We start from the raw sequence: 19,667 nt of genomic DNA, 5'->3' as shown, positions 1-19,667 counted from the left end.
TCTTTCCATTGTATGTTAATTAGAAATAATTCTAACCCCATAAATATTACCAAATGCCACTAGATTTTAAATTTGTATTTTTTTTTTTTTTTTTATCACATTCTTTATGGTTATATCAGAAATTCCATCTTTCCTTCATGCCAGTAATGTTTAACACTACTTAACATATGGTGAATTATTGCATTAAGGGCCGTCAACAGGTGTTGTGCCCGTGATGGAGCATTAGTGGAGTGCTCTTGAAGCGAGAGAAAACAATGACGCTCCAATTTTTTTAAAACCCGCTCCTCGCTCCAGGCAAAATCATAATGCTCCGCTCCTCGTTCAGCTTCCACTCCGCTCCGCTCACATACTCATGTGACGTCACTGTATGACTGCGCTGCCATGTTTGTGACCAAACTTCCATATACTTTCAATTTGCTGCGCTGTGGGATGCAAGAAAAACCTTCTTCAGGAGTTAAAAGCAGCTCCTACATTCATACAGACAGGATCATCACAGATGTTTTTAAATACTGTGACAAAATCAGACCAGAAAACAACACAAAAACATTTGTAACTTCTGAATGAGTGATGTTTACGGTGATGTACCGGTGGGCGTGTGTGTACCCGCCAGTCACACATCAGACTTACCGGCGTACGGAGATGAATCATGGATAAAATATCTTTAAATGTCCATGAAAGTTCAATTTGCCATTATCTGTGCTGTCTTCAGACCTGTATGAACCTTTCCTGGGACTGGGCATGGACCTAAAGCAATTTTTTATGTTTTTCTTGATATCGTTTTTCGGGGGGTTTTCCTATTCACCGCCATTGTTTCTTCCCACTGATGGTAACAAATATGGTGGCTGTGGGGAAAAGTGATGTCACTGAAATAGGTCAATTGACTTAATCCACCTTTTTCCTGAACACGGAAGTGTTCCACGATTCGACTGTTTTCAATTTCCTGTCTCCAGTGTTTTCACTTTCACTTGTTTTCTTAGTGGGTAATGTAATGTTTACGATATTACATTTGTAAAAATTGTCAAAAACTTGTCGATACTTCACAGAGTCGAGATGACCATTTTTTATAGACAATGCCTCACCTGATTGTGTAGATGACATTAAGAGATGGTCAGAGGTTAGTTACATTGATATCATTAATTATTCTGAGTTATGACAGCCAATAACAGCACAAGTTGAGACTGAAATACATTTTTACACTAAGCAACACTTAAATGGTTGTTTGTTGTTCTCCTCTGGATTGCTTGTTTTGGCAGTTTTTACTTGACATCTCGAGACCAGAAATACAAACAGGCAATTATATTTATTATTATAAAAATCATCTCATTTCAGCGAGTAAACATTAGTCATTCAATCACCATGTGACATTCCTCTGCCTTTCTTATGAAGGAGGAAGTGGGAGCAGGGTAAACATCCCAACATAAGACATTTATTAAAAACACTTTTCAGTGTGACACAAAATAAAATAGCTTTTCAGCACACAATCCTCGACCCACACACAGCTCCGTGTGTCTCTCTCACTGTTGGCTTTTCAGCCCGACATGGAATGCACACGTTAACTCGGCTGTGTGCGTCTCTCTCTCGCTCCGTGTGTCTCTCTCTCCCATCCACCTCTGTCTCCTCTCCTTAAGTACTCCCGCTGCTCCTCACTGGAACGTGAGACCGGTGTGGCGCATAGGTGGAAATCGTTCACCACTTATCTCCCCAGCATTGCTCTGCTCAGACACCGCTCAGCCACGCCTTGCTCACCACATACCCCCATCACAAAACTCAGGCCGGGGCGTTTTTGCCTGTCAGTCATTGATGCTCTATGACAGTTTGGGCATACCAAGATGGCCACTCGAACACTTCCGGTGGCTTCACCTCCTGCTGGCAGTTCACTGTGGCGTCAGCTATCCAGTTCTTTATATATATATATATATATACATACATCAGTGGTGCAGAGGCATTGCTAGGGTAAATCCTGTCATGGTGGTCCAGCAACACTTTAAAGAGAATATTGCTGAACAGGTTAAAGTCAATATATGTATAGCAATTTACCAGATTATTAAAGCATCCAATTAAATGGCACATACGTTTGAAGGTACAGTATATCTCTGTCATATTTGTTTTAATTTATCCAATAAGTAGGCCTGCTACAGCTGCATTTAGGGGTGTATGCGGTGACCAAGCACTCAGATCTGTGTTCTTGTACTTGCGTAGAGTATGTTTCTGCTTTATCCCTCACAGCCTCATTTTTTCCCATCAAAAAATGAAATATGGCGCTACTTTGAAAAGTCTACAGATGCTGTACCTGTTACTTTACTCAGGTCAGACTGGACCACAGTCATTTGTAATTACTGGATAAGGATTTAAAAAAAAAAACATTTGTAGAGGTTGCCTGGGTGGTTTTTTTTAGTTGTATATCAAAAAACCAACCCTTGGAATTAATAGGTTTAAACGATTATACTTTTTATTGAAACTTGAGGTTTCAACGCGGCTCAATGGGGGGTTCGCCTTTATGAGCTGCCAAGCGCCCCCGGAAGACGACAACTGCGTGCCCCATAAGAAAAGGGTTAATAGCTAGTAATTTTTGCCTCCCAATGGTTTTACACCAGCTGTCAGCGCCTCACTTCCTTGAATTTAGGCCTACTTTCGATTTCCATTGGACGTGGATTACTGTAAACGACGAGGTAATTTGGGGGATTTACACTACCAGATTGCTGCTCACTTTGGGCTTGTTACTCTTCAGACATGTATGTTCACAAACTCGTCGTTTGCATGTGCTGTCTGGTAAGTAAATCCGCAAAACTTTGCTTAAAAGTTAAATAACCCTCTGCTTTAATGAACTCATTAGTTGTGTCTAAGGGATAAGTCATTTCACAAAAGCGACCATGGTTAGTCTCCAGCGGAAATCAAACTTTCAAACACTTACAGTCTTCGTCTTTACATCTGTACTATTTTAATGATATCGAATTGATCGAATTTGTTTTAAATAGTATAGCGACTGAATTCGAATATGGGGGAAATAGTTCCACTTTCGATTTCGCCCATCACTGAAGTGGATTTATTTGAGGCCCACCGCTGTGGTTTGCCCAACTGGCGGTTAACCAGAAGTGCTTGAAAACAAATGCCCTTTAACTTCATATTTATTGGCTGTAAGAAAGTTTTCTTTGTTTCAGGTGGGCGCTTTAGTTCTGTCAGAAGGCAGGCAGCCGCGCAGGAGGCACGAGACCTGTGATTACGAGAAATACGAGCATGAGGGGAAAACCTGCTGCCCCTGTCCCAGCGGTGAGATCTAGTGTTTTTTTTTATTTTATTATGATAGGGCTGCACAATTAATCGAAAAACTAAAGGCAATTACGGTTACGGCTGTCACGATTATGTAATCGTGAAAACTGACGATTATTCAGTTTAAGTCTACTCCTGTTGCGTTAATGGTTTCTATTTAGAACGTGTTTTTACAGCGGTTGAGTTTCTAACCAATCCCGGACATGTGCGCTGAGCAATGAAACGACAATGGCCAATCAGAGACGCAGTGAGTCTACAGTCCAATCAGTCATGACAACCAATCCTTACGCGCAAGTTTTAAATAGTCTGATGTCCAGATGCTTGCTTACAGTATGTTTCATCTCTGTTTGCGATGGCACACGAAAATGAGTACTTAAGAAACATCATCTGACACTCGAAAAGAAGCTGTATTATTTTCAATTCGCTGCATGTCGCGCCGTTTTATTTAGCATGGCTAAACAAACTGCAAATGAGCAACGCAACTAAACTCAAACGATCCCAACCATTATAATCAAGGTACAGACAGGGTTGAAATAACTGATTTATTGTGTTGTTTAAATGGCTATATTTATTATGTGAGCATATGTGAGTGCAGAACTCTGTGTCAGTGAGCATGCACTGAACTGCAGAGCTCAAACAGTGAGTGACAGCTTAGGTCATTATAATGGGAGAGTTTGAATATTGTTGCGTTGCTCAATTTTTGTGTACAATTTATTAAAAATGAATAACCGTTGTATTTATGTATTAAACAGCTATAAAGTGGCTTGTTTTGAAGTCAGCTTGTTTTGGATGTTTTGGACATAGAAAAAGTCTTGAACGTCGTATTTCACGGACCATCTTCTTTGTTATCGCGTCTGCTCAAATAAATACCTATTTGACTCACAACTGCTGTTGGTAGATTTAAATTTTAACGAATCACACAAACTCGCAAACTGGCTGATCTTACCTTCCAAAGTGCAACAGCTGTGACAGATTTGAGGCCAGATATGATCTAATGATGATCTAATGTGAACAAGATCACATTACGGGATTTTAAATGCAGTAAGGAGCTTCAGTCTAAATCGGCTGTTCAGTTTGACTATTGTATGTCAAATATTATAATTTACTGTATGTGGGTTAATAATTTAAGCAGTAAAGACACATATTGCATGTCTGACCGTAGTTTTTGATTTTTATGCCACGTTTTTTAAATGATCCTGACCCTGCGCTCTGACCCCAGCTTAGCTGGGTTATGTGAAAAAAAAAGAATTTCACTGTATATGTGCAAAATGTATAATGTGTGATAAATAAATAAAATTATAATTAATTATAAATGTGTGAGGATGTGAATACATCAACATGATACATGACACACAGGCATATTGACTGAAATTAACAATGGTTTTTTCAAAAGTTAAAAAAGAACATACATATATTTCTTCATTGTAAACCATAGATTTACCTTTATAATAACCTTAAGAAAACATTAACAAACATTATTACAGTATGTAATGCTTAAAAGAAACTGCAGCGCAGACCATAACCTAATGTTCTGTATAACCCGGAAGCGATTATCTGCTTAGTGACGTCACAGTAATTTCATCAGATAATTGTCATTAATAATCGCGATTACAATATAAAGGGCAATAATCGACAATTATGATTTTTGTCATAATCGTGCAGCCCTAAATGATTTATGCTTTAAATTGTTTGGTTAACGAGACCGACGTCATGTCGCCGTGTACTCATTTCAATAGAAGCTTTAACATGATTAAATAATGTCTTTGTGGCAGCGGGGGCGTGGTCGAGCGTCTCTCTCTCCCGACGGACGCGGACGCGCGACCACGCCCCCGCTGCCACAGCCTTATTTCACACAAGAGTGAGAAATTCATTTGTTTGCACGCATTTTTATTATTATTATTTTTTTTCATTTTAAATAATGTTTTTATAAATATGCTATTGGTCATTGTTAGTTCATATAAGTTCTTGATGATGCTGACCCAGTTCTACTTAATGCGCCATCTTCTTCTTCAAAAAAAAATCTGTTTTTTCACCACTTTCTCTCACCTTCCTCTACTTGTAGGGTGGATTAGGGTAATGTGGGACACTTTTTGCAATTTTCTGACTTGTGTACCATATTTCCATATGAACCCAAAACAGTATATCAACACCTTATATCATTATGAAATCCCCAAGATGTTCCCTCATTAAATCAGAAGACAATTTTCAGATATTCAAAGGGAAAATGGCACATATTAGTGTTCCTCGTGCCAAATTGTTTAAGAATTTGTGGATTTTCTAATCTGGAACAGCTCGCGCTGAAATCTGGACACCATTGTTATATGTAATACATTGTATTTAGGAATCGATTTATAGATGGAAAAGAAAATGTATTTGTTCAATGCACAGAATTTAAAACAAATGTGCCATGTTATATTTGATGTCAGTGTGACTAAAAGCTATTTTTTAACTTGGCTATCTCGGTAGCTAGTTAGCTAAACCGTAAAATAGCTAACTGGCAAATCATGACAAGGTTTTGAATCCTGATCTTAAAGCAAATAATATTGCTGCATTATAAGCCCAATAAATGAACAAAAATACATGTAGGGCATTTAATTTTCCTAATGTATATTTTCTCAATTGAATAACGTAGTATATATGACTGTCCCTTATTAGTCAAAACATGCTGTCCCACTTTCGACAACCTTTTCTAAAGTGGGACAACAAAGATTGCTTGAAATAGAAAATACTTTAACACATTTTCACAATATTATTGCATCATTTGATGTACAAATACATCACAAACATAATTTGATAATTTAGAACATTGTTTTATTTATAACAGATTTATATCCTTAACATTAATTTTGTCTAAATCCTATGTCATTGACATTTGAGTGGACTTCACAAGGGGTACTTCCTCTTTGACGATTTTCCCCGCCCATATTTATGACATCACTTCCGCAAAGTCACATGATTTCAATCACTTGACACCCCTGCTTGGATTCAACACCAATCAGGTTCACTTTAATGATGTAAAAGAAGAGATAAATGCACTGGAGATTAGGTGTTTCACATTAGTCAGTGTCCCACATTACCCTAATCAGAATCAGGATCAGGATTTACTTTATTGCCAAGTAAGTTTACAAGAAATACAAGAAATTTGCTTTGGTGTGTGATGTGTACAATAACAATAAACAATAAACATAGTAAGATAAATAATAAACTATATTTAAGATACAATATATAGAGAAAAAGTAAACTTACTGGTTTTAATAAAGGAGCTGTACAGTTGTGCAAAATATGTGCAGAATATGAACCATAGAATGTGCAAATGTTCACTGTTGTTCACAGTTCACAGAAAAGTTCACAGTTTGAGTATAATAAAAAGTGCAATAGACTAGATAAATGTTCTATACATTGACGCAAGACAGAAACTATGTTAATGTAACGTGTAGTGTCTATGGAGGTGGGATAAGAGACAGTGTCAGGGAGGTCCTAGGCCTTGTTTATGATAAATAAATAAATATATATTTTTTAAATGTTGCAAATTTATGTAGCTAATGAAAATCCATGAAATTAACATTTCTTTTGAGACAAAATACTTTTTTTTCTATATATTTATTTATTTATTTTTTTCATAATTTTCAGTTGTTGTTTTTTTAAGTCATTAAATCAAACATTTTTCAATAACTGTTCAATAAGTGACAGGATGGTACAGAGGCTAAAGGCCCCTAAAGTGGGGCGAATAGATTTTTTATGAAAAATGTTCAGAGTGACTCACATTGGCTCATCCAATCATAATAGAGATTAGTTTGTTTATAGAATACTTGAGATGTAATAAAATGTCAAATGTGTTTGAAATTAACAGGAAATGGTTGATGTTTTCTGAAGTAGTTATTTTGAGTAAGCATCATCTTCATTTGTTGTCCAAAAAAGCAACTTGCTGTCTCAAAATTATTTGCAAATTTTGCACTATAACTATTGCCCCTATACCTACACGATATCACTTTAAACCCCCTATAGGGCCTTTTATCCCAAATGTGGGGTAAAAGACTCCCTCGCCAGCTTTTTAAAATACTTAATTTGAATTAAAAATCCTTCCGTTATTATTTCTTTTCACATATTATGTTGCTCCATTAATATTCAATAAAAATAAATCAATTGTTTCGACCTTGATACATATTGTGACCAGGAAAATGCCAAATTTCCTTAAGGGGTGCCTTTAGTTCTGTTGTACCCTATTGTTCATTCTTAGTTCATGTTAAGTATTGTTTAATGTGCATGTATATACAGTACACACCCATTGCAAAGGGTAACCAATACACTGAATAAACAGCAAACATACAATGCTTCCAAGAATAGACTACCCTCGAATAATATATATTATCACGCACTTTCTCAACTACTCCTAAACTAACTTTTCTTCACTGAATAGTAAAATAAAAGAGCCTTCTTTGTTCTTTCTCTGGATCATGGTGTCTTTATTGGTGATTGATGTCTCAAGAGAAGGGCTCTATTTAGTATAAATATTACTCCATGTTATTATAATTCACCATCATTCCAGAGCCTGATTGAACTTCACTTTCTCATGGATCAAATAGTTTTTGTTTTTTTTTCTTCATTCAAAAATCAAGTTTTAGAATTTGAGCAAATACAAATTTAATACAGAGTCTGTAACACTGCTTTAATTCAAATATCTAAAAAAATATGTATAGGCTATAAAAGTTTTTTTATATGGTGCATTTTTTAATACACTACATATGAATTAGCGCTAACACTGTCGCTTCTGCCTATAATCGACAAAGCTGTCAACGTTGCAATTTGCAAGTGCGAGGTTGGAGCAGTCTTTTGATGCCTTTCAAATCTTGGAATTGTAAAGCTAACAGAACTACTCAGCTGCAGAGTTACACCTGTTACATCTCTCATCTCCACCTCTCTTGAGCTCCATCTGACATATACAGGTATTTTCTCTGCCATCTGAACCAATCAATTGTTTTTGTAATAATATACAAAACAATAATAATATAATTATATAATTATAATATTAATAATATACATAATATGAAAATATATGATCTATATGTAATATTTAGTATATAATCTGTTTTCAATATACATCATAACTAATTATGCAGCACAGTTCTCTTTCATAATTTAATCTGTTAACATTTTCAGTACATATTGTCAACTTTAAATGGCCATTTTTAAGGTAACTGATGACATACTTCACACAAAAATGAAAATTGTCATCACTTACCTTCATGCTGTTGCAAACCTGTATGACTTTTTTATTTCAGTGGATATCAGAAGGAGATATTAGGAAGTTTCAGTCACCATTCACTTACATTGAATGAAAAACAAGATGCAGTGACAGTGAATGAGACTAAACGTTTTGCTTAACATCTCCTTTTTTGTTCCACGGCAGAGAAAAATTCATACAGACTCATAAATGAACTGCCCTTTAACTTACCTGTTAAAATATTTGGTAAAGGTGTCTGCCAAGAAAAATATATAAACGTTATTCAGCACATGCTACATCTTATTCACAGCAGCGCCATGTTAAATTTTTGACGAGAATGACAACGAGACTGAGGGATAGATGTACAGTCTCTTCAATGAGCTGTACTGCAGTTTAAAGTGTTTTTGGATCATTCTGCAGACAAAACATTGGAAAAATATCTTTTCAAGGGCACTCAGTAGACAAAAAACTCCAGACAACATGAGTTGTGGAAAATCAGATGGGATATTGGAGCTTTTTACAGCTTTATACCATGCATGCCATTGAAGAGATGGTAAGTCTATCCCTCACAGCTTCATTTCCATTCCCATTAAAAATCAAACATGGCGCTACTGTGAATAAGGTCTATAGACCAATCCTCTTGTTTACAGAAATGTCAGCGCAGTAAGTGGTGGCAGAAAGCCCACTGATTGTTGTGTTACATTTGACAGATTAGAGGATTAAACGAAAGTATGACATCACCAAACCATCATAAATGCAAACATATTCTTAGCGATACAATTACTATAATGATATGAGTTAATAACAAACATGTAACCATGTTCGCTATAAATTTTTGCTGCAAAGTTGTGAGTTGAAATGATCTCCTCAGTCCAGTCAGCTCTGTTGATGATCTTGAAGCCACAGTAGTCAACGAGAGCCCTCGGAATAATATTTCAACAACATTGATAAATTTACTTTTTGCGCACGGTTTTTGCCACCACTTCTGTGTTTGACATAAGCGGTGACATTGCCAAAGCACTGGTATTTTGCATCACGTCTTGCTGGAAAGCAAGTGACAAAAGTGAAGGGTCACAATATAGGCTACATACTTTAGGCTACCTGCATTCTTAATGAATTCATTTAGAGTTTTAATGTTGAAATAACTTATTTAAAAAAAGAAAACGCATAAATGCACAATAAAATATATTTAAAAAAACATGTCCAGAGACATCCAAGTAGTCTCAGTGGTTTTGTATTTACCACCTAATCAATTAATTATTATTATTATTATCATTATTGCGAAAGTGGTCTTAAATTGTTCTTTTATTTGGCCTTAAAAAGTCTTAAGTCTTAAATTTCATTCCTTCGAACCTGCAGAAACCCTGAATAGGTAAAAACAGTGTCCCCTACAGAGGAAATCAAAGAAATAAATGTCTTTTTTTGTCAAAGAAAATAAAATCCTGCGTTGAAAACTCGCTACATCAGATATTTAAAATAAAAAACATTTAAAATCAATCAAATATTAACAAGAAAGAAAAAATAATACACATATTGTTTATCTTAACATAAAATGTGCTGAATTGTAATGTCAGACATATTTAAAGACCAAGGAAAGGACGTTGTTTGATGGCCAAAACTCAAAACATTTGGTATCTCTCAAAAGCCCAGTGTCAAATTTAAGATACTTTTAGATTTACATCTGTGGCATGTATGGTCTCAGAGAAATTTAAAAACAACCAAATTAAAGCTGGGTCTCAGGAGGATGTAATATGAATTATATTGTAATCATAATATTATTTAATAACATTTATTATATGTGTGTGTTTTAGGCTTCCGGGTATTAAGTGACTGCACAGACAAAGATGCCACGAAATGTGAAATGTGTAAGCTTGGCTCTTTTATGACCCACCCAAACCGTGATCACACTTGCCAGCCCTGTAAAACCTGTAATCCCAATGGTAGGTCTTAACATCTGAACTCTTTCCTGAGACTTCTTTGATGTTTACACAAGTAATTTTAGCCTCAGGGCTGATTACTTACAGTGCATCCGGAAAGTATTCACAGCTCTTCACTTTTTCCACATTTTGTTATGTTACAGCCTTATTCCAAAATTGATTAAATTCATTATTTTCCTAAAAATTCTACAAACAATACCCCATAATGACAATGTGAAAGAAATTTGTTTGAAATCTTTGCAAATTTATAAAAAAAAAACACACATGTACATAAGTATTCACAGCCTTTGCTCAATACTTTGTTGAAGCACCTTTGGCACCAATTACAGCCTCAAGTCTTTTTGAGTATGATGCTACAAGCTTGGCACACCTATACTCCCATTCTCCTTTGCAGGACCTCTCAACCTCCATCAGGTTGGATGGAGCGTCGGTGCACAGCCATTTTCAGATCTCTCCAGAGATGTTCAATCGGGTTCAAGTCTGGGCTCTGGCTGGGCCACTCAAGGACATTCACAGAGTTGTCCCGGAGCCACTCCTTTGTTATCTTGGCTGTGTGCTTAGGGTTGTTGTCCTGTTGGAAGATGAACCTTTGCCCTAGTCTGAGGTCCAGAGCGCTCTGGAGCAGGTTTTCATCAAGGATGTCTCTGTACATTGCTGCATTCATCTTTCCCTCGATCCTGACTAGTCTTCCAGTTCCTGCCGCTGAAAAACATCCCCACAGCATGATGCTGCCACCACCATGCTTCACTGTAGGGATGGTATTGGCCAGGTGATGAGCAGTGCCTGGTTTCCTCCAGACATGACGCTTGCCATTTAGAACAAAGAGTTCAATCTTTGTTTCTCATGGTCTGAGAGTCCTTCAGGTGCCTTTTGGCAAACTCCAGGAGGGCTGTCATGTGCCTTTTACTGAGGAGTGGCTTCCGTCTGGCCACTCTACCATACAGGCCTGATTGGTGGAGTGCTGCAGAGATGGTTGTTCTTCTGGAAGGTTCCCCTCTCTCCACAGAGAAATGCTGGAGCTCTGTCAGAGTGACCATCGGGTTCTTGGTCACCTCCCTGACTAAGGCCCTTCTCCCCCGATCGCTCAGTTTGGCCGGGTGGCCAGCTCTAGGAAGAGTCCTGGTGGTTCCAAACTTCTTCCATTTACGGATGATGGAGGCCACTGTGCTCATTGGGACCTTCAATGCTGCAGAAATTTTTCTGTACCCTTCCCCAGATCTGTGCCTCAATACAATCCTGTCTTGGCGGTCTACAGACAATTCCTTGGACTTCATATCTTGGTTTGTGCTCTGACATGCACTGTTAACTGTGGGACCTTATATAGACAGGTGTGTGCCTTTCCAAATCATGTCCAATCAACTGAATTTACCACAGGTGGACTCCAATCAAGTTGTAGAAATATCTCAAGGATGATCAGTGGAAACAGGATGCACCTGAGCTCAATTTTAAGTGTCATGGCAAAGGCTGTGAATACTTATGTACATGTGATTTTTTTCGTTTTTTATTTTTAATAAATTTGCAAAGATTTCAAACAAACTTCTTTCACATTGTCATTATGGGGTATTGTTTGTAGAATTTTGAGAAAAATAATGAATTTAATCCATTTTGGAATAAGGCTGTAACATAACAAAATGTGGAAAAAGTGAAGCGCTGTGAATACTTTCCGGATGCACTGTAAGTGTTCTGTTGCAGCCATTACTGTAAATATTGCAACAATCCATCAGATAGTTGTGCCCAAACAGAGCATCAAATCCCAGTCTAAGCATTGTTGATATGTCTGTTTAATGATGCTGAAATAGTTCATAGGCAACAGTGAAACTGAGCTGAAAGATATTGTATAATGCTCAAGCTAGTCCCCTCACCTTTGTCCCATAGAAAAGTTGAAAAATGTACTATCCTTATTAATATATATGTTGGATAAGGCATTAAGCAGGAAAAAAAATAGTTTTTTTAAAATGTAAACGTAAGCTTAATGAAGCAGAGATAGAATCCTAAAGCTAAATGTGAAAAATGTATGCAAAATGACAATTTTTCTGCCTTCTCACCCTACTATAGCCAACATGGAGACAAAGAAGAATTGTTCATTTTATTCCGACACTGTCTGTACGTGCAAGAAGTATCATTACTGTGACAAGGGTGACCTGTGCAGGGTCTGTTACCCATGTGACACGTATGTAGTTAGGCAAAGCCCATTTTCTCTCTATAAAAATGTCCAGAATGTGTGTGTATGTGGGTCAGGTTTTGCCCTGCTATAGCATTTATACACTATTGGTATCAAATGGATTGTAAAACCTGAAATCTTCTATATTCTCTGGAGCAATCAATGTAAAAACATTTATGTGAGAGTTTAGGCTTAGGGATAGGGTTATGGCAGTGGTTCTCAATGCTGGTCCTAGAGTTAAAAAGCTGAGGTAGCACTGAACATTTGGGATGTATCCCTTTTTAACACACCTGATCTAACCCAGCAGCTCAGTAAAAGAGACTCCAAGACCTGAACTGGGTATGCCAGATTAAGCAGACATCCCAAATGTGAAGTGGTGGGAGTGGGACCAGGATTGAGAACCACTGGGTTAGGGGATTGAAAATACTTTTAACTCAATGGCCACATTCACACAGCAGCAGAATATGGTTGTCAGTCCTGTATTTAAGTGCTTAATACAGTTACATTCACACAGTATGGTTATTTACGAGGGTGACAACCACATTTTATAAGCAAGCTGAACCCGTAAATTTTCAGGACTCTCAACTGTATTTTCGGCAAACCCCAACTGTGTGAACAGAACTGCACTGGACAACTAGTTGTCTTTCACATCATATAATGTGAGAGCTAAGGTGCATTTACCCACTCGTCTCGTGTTTTTTCATGTGAAAAGTCTCATAATATAGAATGTCTTATCATATATTATGTACTTTACCAAAAGTGTGTGTGTGTGTGTGTGTGTGTGTGTGTGTGTTTCTCTCAAAATGTGACCCCCTCAGAAATTCCCAATGTTCCCTCACATATTTCATCCTGGCACCGACTCTGGCCGTGTTGCAAAAATGCTGCGCACTGCACTGGGTTAAAAATAATTTAAAGCCGCTGTCAGTTAATTAAGATCTTATGGATGAACTCGTGCCTCGATTGGACTCATTTATTTAATAATGCACCATCAGTTGTGATAAGACATGCAAGTGTTACGGTCGTTGCCATATTTTATATTTATTTTAGACACTGTCACTGTGCTACAGGTGTGAGTATACAACCTTGACTTTGGTTTTTCATTCATACAGACAGTGCTCAAGTCACTACTGTAAGCTGTTGTGTTAACAGGACATTTCAAAACTCACACCTTAAGTAAATATGTTTTTCAGTCCCAAACACTGACTGTGTGAATGTGGCTAGTATAAAGATAAAAGAAATCCCCACAATGGGAAGTCCCTACCAAGGCAGAAAACAAACAAATGCGTGTCTGTGTATGAAGAAAGTTATAAAGGAGACCCAGTCCCTTGAAGAACCAAATTTTGTTAATTAAATGCTCCAAGCTATATTATGAAAATTGTGCTTTCAGTTTTCATCACCTGCACTTTTCACATTACTGTCTCTTTAAGATGAATCACTTATGATGTATCCTTCCTCATTTTTTTTTTAAGTCGCTATGGATAAGAGTCTGCTAAATTAATAAATGTAAATGTTATAAATTCAACAAATGTATTTGTATTTTTTTTTATTTTGCCTCATTTGTCCAACAGGTGTGAGGAACATGGAGATGTGAAAATACCATGCACAGAAACTAACAACACAGTGTGCCGTGATGCCCAAGGGTCTGATAGTACAGGTATGCACAAGCAACAAGCATCCACGAGCAAAGCCAGGGGCAAGTTTATCACAGATTTCAGTACATGTTAAAATGCACTTACCCCATGTGCCCTTTTGTGCATTCTTACAGTATACAGTAAGCAGTAACTGAATATATCCTCTAAAGCTTAAGTTGGATAAGCATAAAATACAGTACAGAGAATGGTAATGGACAAATGTGTTGCTTATGTGTTTCAGTGACCATTGTTGCTGTTTTGCTGTCATTCGTGTTCATTGGGGCTTTCGTGGTCTTTTGTCTGTTTAAGAAAAAAATATTTAGATGTAATGACAAACAGAGGAGAGATCCAAAGGAGGCAACGGTCATTTCTCATTTTAAGCTTTCATCACATCCTTGTGGTGTTACAGGAGAACTGCATGTTTATAATTATATATTTATGAACTGTATATTGCAAGACTTTTGTGACTAATGCATTAACTTTTTTTTTTATTATTTTCCCCATGTAGGAATTACTGGACCTAAAAGGTAAGTTTTCATGTTTGTGAAGTGTCTATAGGATTTTCAAAATTCATTATAAAATGGTTTAAATACACTGCCTGGCCCAAAAAAAAAAAAAGTCGCCGTTTAGATTTAAGGCGGTGTTATGATCTGGGGTTGTTTCAATTGGTCAGGTCTAGGCTCAGAAACATTATACAGCAATAAAATGAAGTCAGTTGACTACCTGAATGTACTGAATGACAAGGTTATCCCATCAATGAATTTTTTTCTTCCCTGATGGCATGGGCATATTCCAGGATGACAATGGCAAGATTCATCAGGCTCAAATTGTGAAAGAGTGGTTCAGGGAGCATGAGGAATAATTTTCACAGATGAATTGGCCACCACAGAGTCCTGACCTTAACCCCATTGAAAGTCTTTGGGATGTGCTGGAGAAGACTTTACGGAGTGGTTAGACTCTCCAGTCATCAATAGAAGATCTCGGCAAAAAATTAATGCAACTCTGGATGGAAATAAATGTTGTGACGTTGAATAAGGTTGTCTAAACAATGGCATGGCAAATGCGCGCGTAATCAAAGCTAAAGGCGGTCCAACAAATATTAGAGTATGCGACTTTTTTTTTTTTGGCCAGGCAGTGTACTATCAGTATAAGGAGCTCAAACCAATGTTGTCATCTTTTAGATGTAGATGTGGACCTGAATTATTACCTGCCAGATATAGTTTCCATTCTGGGCTTGAACTTGATGAAAGATGTTGCGCGGCGCACTGGCATGACTAATGTTGATATTGAGAACCATGTACTTAACAGCCCTGGAAATGTGAAAGAACAGACCTACAATCTTCTGGAGGATTGGTACCAGAGACAGGGATTAAAAGGAGCCTACCCAACTCTCATTAAAACGCTCCTTCATATCAAGGAAAAGGAAAACGCAGAACAGATCCAACAAATCGTTGAGAAAGGACAGGCTACAGCTCAGCCAAAGACTGACCAAAACGTGTGAAGTAAATTTGTTGCAAAAAGTTAATAATACAGCCCTTTACCATGTCAACTTTGCCTTAGCCAATGGCTTGAGCTTGGGGTCTAATTGTTTGTCTGACCAATGCAAACAGGGGATGTGAGGAACATGTGAGAAAGAATTTGAGAAAGCAATTTTTTGGGTGACAGAAATTACACACTTTGACTTTCCAGATTGTTTCTTAGGACAACAGAAAAGGCAGATTTTTTTTTTCTATACATATCCTCAGGTCATTTTAAAATTTGAAGTGTTATTTATGAAATATTTGATAAAGATTTGTCAATTGACTGTTGACTTCATGATAACTTCTAAAGCCACTCATGAATGCAAGGTTGAGTCAAGTTAGACTGATATTTGAACAGATAGTCAGGAACAACCAGAGACTCCTCTGTGTACAGCAGAGTAATTTAAATCTTATTTCAGTGTCTAAGATCTTTTTTTACTCAGTGTATCTCATCCCTCACTTTCTTTAATAACTATAAAGCTTATTTTAAGTATGGAATAGCAAAGTTTTGGAATTAATTATTTCCTTGTCTAGAATGGTACAGTCTGTAATTGCTGAATAACTTCACTTGAAACCCTAAAATATGTAATTGCAGTGCTGCTCAGAGTAAAATAAATTATTGCTCAGAGGTTGCTTTTCCTTAGCTCAGGAGACTTGGTGGTGATTCTCAGATATCATTCACTGGAGTATCAACAGTGTCTCAGATGTTTCTCCTAATATTCCTTAGGAGAAATGAAAGTAGACAAATGAGACATGAGAAAGTTCTGAGAGAAAAGGAGACAAAACTTGAGAATATGGTGTGAGAAACATGGGAGATCTCTTTATTGTCTTGTAATCTCTTTCTAAGCTCAGGAACATGAAATTTACTTTTATGCATTAGGCGAACGCTTCTATCCAAAGCGACTTACAGTACACTTTAAAGGGACAATCCTCCTGGAGCAACCTGGAGTTAAGTGCCTTGCAAAATGACACGGTGGTGGCTGTGAGAATCTAACCAGCAACATTCTGCTTACCAGTTCTGTGCTTTAGCCCACTACACCGCCGCCACCACCACCACCACCACACAAATCCAGAGTTTAAGTCTATATTAAGAGTGAAATGATGAGAAAACAGGGTTAGGATTAGATAGGGTTGTGCTTAATTGTTGATTTACAGTAAGAGAATAGAGCAATACAGTTTATGTGAATAAGGCAGATAATTTGTTTTTGGAAGTCATATATCAAATGCCTTCATCCAAAGCAACTTAAAGAAGTCTCATTACAGGAACAATCACCCTGGAGCTTTTTTTGCTGAAAGGCACAAGAATGATGGCTTATGACTCAGTTCTTGAATAATTTGATTATTCATAAATATTATATGGTAGTATTAAGACATGTCTGAGTTCATATTGAGACCTTTGACTTGGTGCACTGTTTGTGAAGTTCTTTGAAGTCTCCTGAAAAGTCAAATATGAGAGTACCAGGGTCTTTAGCTAAGGAGATAACTCTATGTTGTTGAGGTCTCTTCTGAAACTTTAGAGGAGACAAATGCGAGAATCAGGAGACTTAAACAAAAGTCTCCATTTGATGTCATCTAACCTCATTTCTGTCTAGGAGAAACATTTTGAGATATTAAAGAGATCTCATTTGTGATTTTTCTGTCCTCTGGGTGTATATACAATACATGTTGTACAAAATAAAACTCTTATTTGTAACAAATATGAGACATTCTTTAAAAATGGCAATTCCAGAGGCACAAGGACTGACAGAGGCACATACATTGACCAGATTTCCTCAAATTCCTCAATTCAAATTTCAATATTCATACAGAAAATGTCCAGCAAAATGTGCAGAATCATTTGGCAAGATCACAAGAATGTTGTGTTGTGTCAGCTTTCTGCTAATTTTATCATCATATACTGTATTATTAGATAGTACTGAAAGATCTCAAATTATTACGACATTGTCATGACACTGTCATGGAAATTCTAAATACAGACCCAAGTAAACCTAACTCCCTAAATTACCTGACTAACCTGCTGGTCTCCTAGTTTCCCATCCTGCCGGTAACTTTTTCTTCAGTGCATTACAACTCAAGAGTCCACTGTGAGGTTGGCAACGTCCTGCCCATAGACAATACCCACTCAATCCGAGAATCTTGTATTCTGTCACTTTAGCGATTTCACCATAATACCTATCTCATATCTAGACTTATGCTGCAGCATAATAACTGTATCTAGACCCCGGTTCCTGCTTTGCTCGTTTATTATTACCCGACCAGGGGTTCTGTCACAAGCTTTTATAGATGATATTAGGTGATCTCTCCTGATACTTGTTTACTTTATTCTGATTGGATATAGGTTAGTTAGAATTAGCTAATCATCTTGGGAAGAGATCAACATTATGAAATATAGTTATTGAAAGAGAGTATGATGAAAATTCCAGTCATCGTTCATCCAGTACATAGAGTTCAACAATGTCAGGTTCGTATTTTCAGTTCCCCTTAAAATATACCATTAGCACTGACTGTTATTTTGCTCACCTTCTCAGCTACCTTTCATATTTAGCCCAAAATTTGCTATCACAACACTACATTTGCCTGACCTAAAATGATAACGAAGCATATCATTATCAGCATACATTGCTTCTAAGGCTGATTTTTTATTTTATTTTATTTGATTTCTCATTAGACAAGTGAAGGCTGATGTGAGATGATAAAGAACAGAGGTGTTGGTCAGAAACATCATGAACACTAACCATGTGCCACAAACTAAAATTTTCATGGGAGGTTAAAATATACGTTTCAAAATGTCACTATAGCTTTCACCAAGATGATATCATGGTTTTAAATGTTCATTTTCCCCTAATACCTTGCACAGAACAGCTATTTACCATAAAACTAGTCACTTCACAGTGAGCCTGCGCTTGATCTCCCAGAATGCAACGTTTTTAACAGCAAACTACTGTATTTAAGAATCACAGTAGATTGCTGAAGGAATCTGGCCATAAATTTACAGTAATTTTTTACAGTGTAGAATTATAATGAAATTATTAGTGGAATCTGCATGTTATACATGTTCATAAAAACAACACCTTGCAAAGAATAGAAACTTCAAGAAAATCCTGAGCCCATGTGTTGAATGGCCTTGATTTTAGAGATAAGATTAAATCATATTTTCATCTGGTCTTGTTTACTAGGCTAAACCTGAAACTCACATGTAGAGGTTCATACAATAAATGTTGTACAAAAAATCTAAAAATGACAAATCTAAAGGAATCATATCACATACTAATTTCAATGTAAGTAGCCTATATTAAATTGTGGTGTACTGTGCTAATTTGTGTATTTTTATAATAAGCCCTATTGCTGTTTTATTACTAATAGCCAGCTAGATGCAGAACAATTGCATTTGACATTTCAAAAAATTATTGTAAATAAGGTACTGATTCCACCCTAACTCTTATATACAGTAAATGTTGTATTTTCATTAGCACTGAGTATTTTAACAGTAACTCACGGCCAATAAAATCAGTCTATATGCATTGACATGCTCAATTTTGAAACTGTTTTCAGTGTGCATAATATAACCTAAACATGTCTTCTCTCACAGACAATGTCTTAAAACATGCACATTCAACAAATTGTTTATGTTAATGTTAAAGATAATAAAAAAAATAAAAAAACATTAAAACAAATCCATGAACCCATGAACCAAGATTATACACACACTGGGGAACTGTTTGGCATGACTAAATACCATATCTCTTTGGCTGTAGGCCTATTATGAATGACATATTATTTAATGCTGCTTACAGTAGTGATTCTTGTTCTCTTGATGCTGATTTGGCCAGATTTCCCTTTATGGTTCAAGTCAAAGCTTTTCTTGTCATAACAATATATATTACCAAAGAACATCTGGAACTGTATTACCTTAGCTCACATGAAAAGCAA

The 19,667-nt window shown here is 36.7% G+C and overlaps 1 protein-coding gene across 4 annotated transcripts; it reads left to right on the top strand.

The window, feature by feature from the left end:
* Positions 1–2,555: 2,555 nt before the first annotated feature.
* LOC127411167 (tumor necrosis factor receptor superfamily member 6-like) lies at positions 2,556–19,411 on the top strand. 4 transcript variants are annotated; one of them, XM_051646539.1, is made up of 8 exons: positions 2,565–2,669; positions 3,159–3,267; positions 10,300–10,428; positions 12,481–12,595; positions 14,155–14,240; positions 14,459–14,580; positions 14,726–14,744; positions 15,399–19,411. In XM_051646539.1, exons 1-8 carry the CDS (start codon positions 2,580–2,582, stop codon positions 15,716–15,718), a joined length of 990 nt encoding a protein of 329 aa, XP_051502499.1. In that variant the 5' UTR covers positions 2,565–2,579; the 3' UTR covers positions 15,719–19,411. The 4 variants fall into 4 exon arrangements, 3 of the variants coding, with proteins under 3 accessions (XP_051502499.1, XP_051502502.1, XP_051502501.1); XM_051646541.1 differs by having other exon boundaries at positions 2,572–2,769; XR_007892225.1 differs by having other exon boundaries at positions 2,556–2,669; positions 14,459–14,744; positions 15,526–15,655.
* Positions 19,412–19,667: the final 256 nt, after the last annotated feature.

Source organism: Myxocyprinus asiaticus, chromosome 20 (genome assembly GCF_019703515.2).
Source record: "Myxocyprinus asiaticus isolate MX2 ecotype Aquarium Trade chromosome 20, UBuf_Myxa_2, whole genome shotgun sequence".
NCBI lineage: Eukaryota > Metazoa > Chordata > Actinopteri > Cypriniformes > Catostomidae > Myxocyprinus > Myxocyprinus asiaticus.
This window is presented reverse-complemented; position numbering and strand designations above follow the sequence as displayed.

Excerpts from the sequence above, each read along its gene's own strand:
- LOC127411167 (XM_051646539.1), top strand. The coding sequence starts at position 2,580 with ATGGTTTTACACCAGCTGTCAGCGCCTCACTTCCTTGAATTTAGGCCT. Across the intron at positions 2,670-3,158 it reads GGATTACTGTAAACGACGAG|GTGGGCGCTTTAGTTCTGTC; the intron begins GTAATTTGGGGG and ends TCTTTGTTTCAG. Across the intron at positions 3,268-10,299 it reads CTGCTGCCCCTGTCCCAGCG|GCTTCCGGGTATTAAGTGAC; the intron begins GTGAGATCTAGT and ends TGTGTGTTTTAG.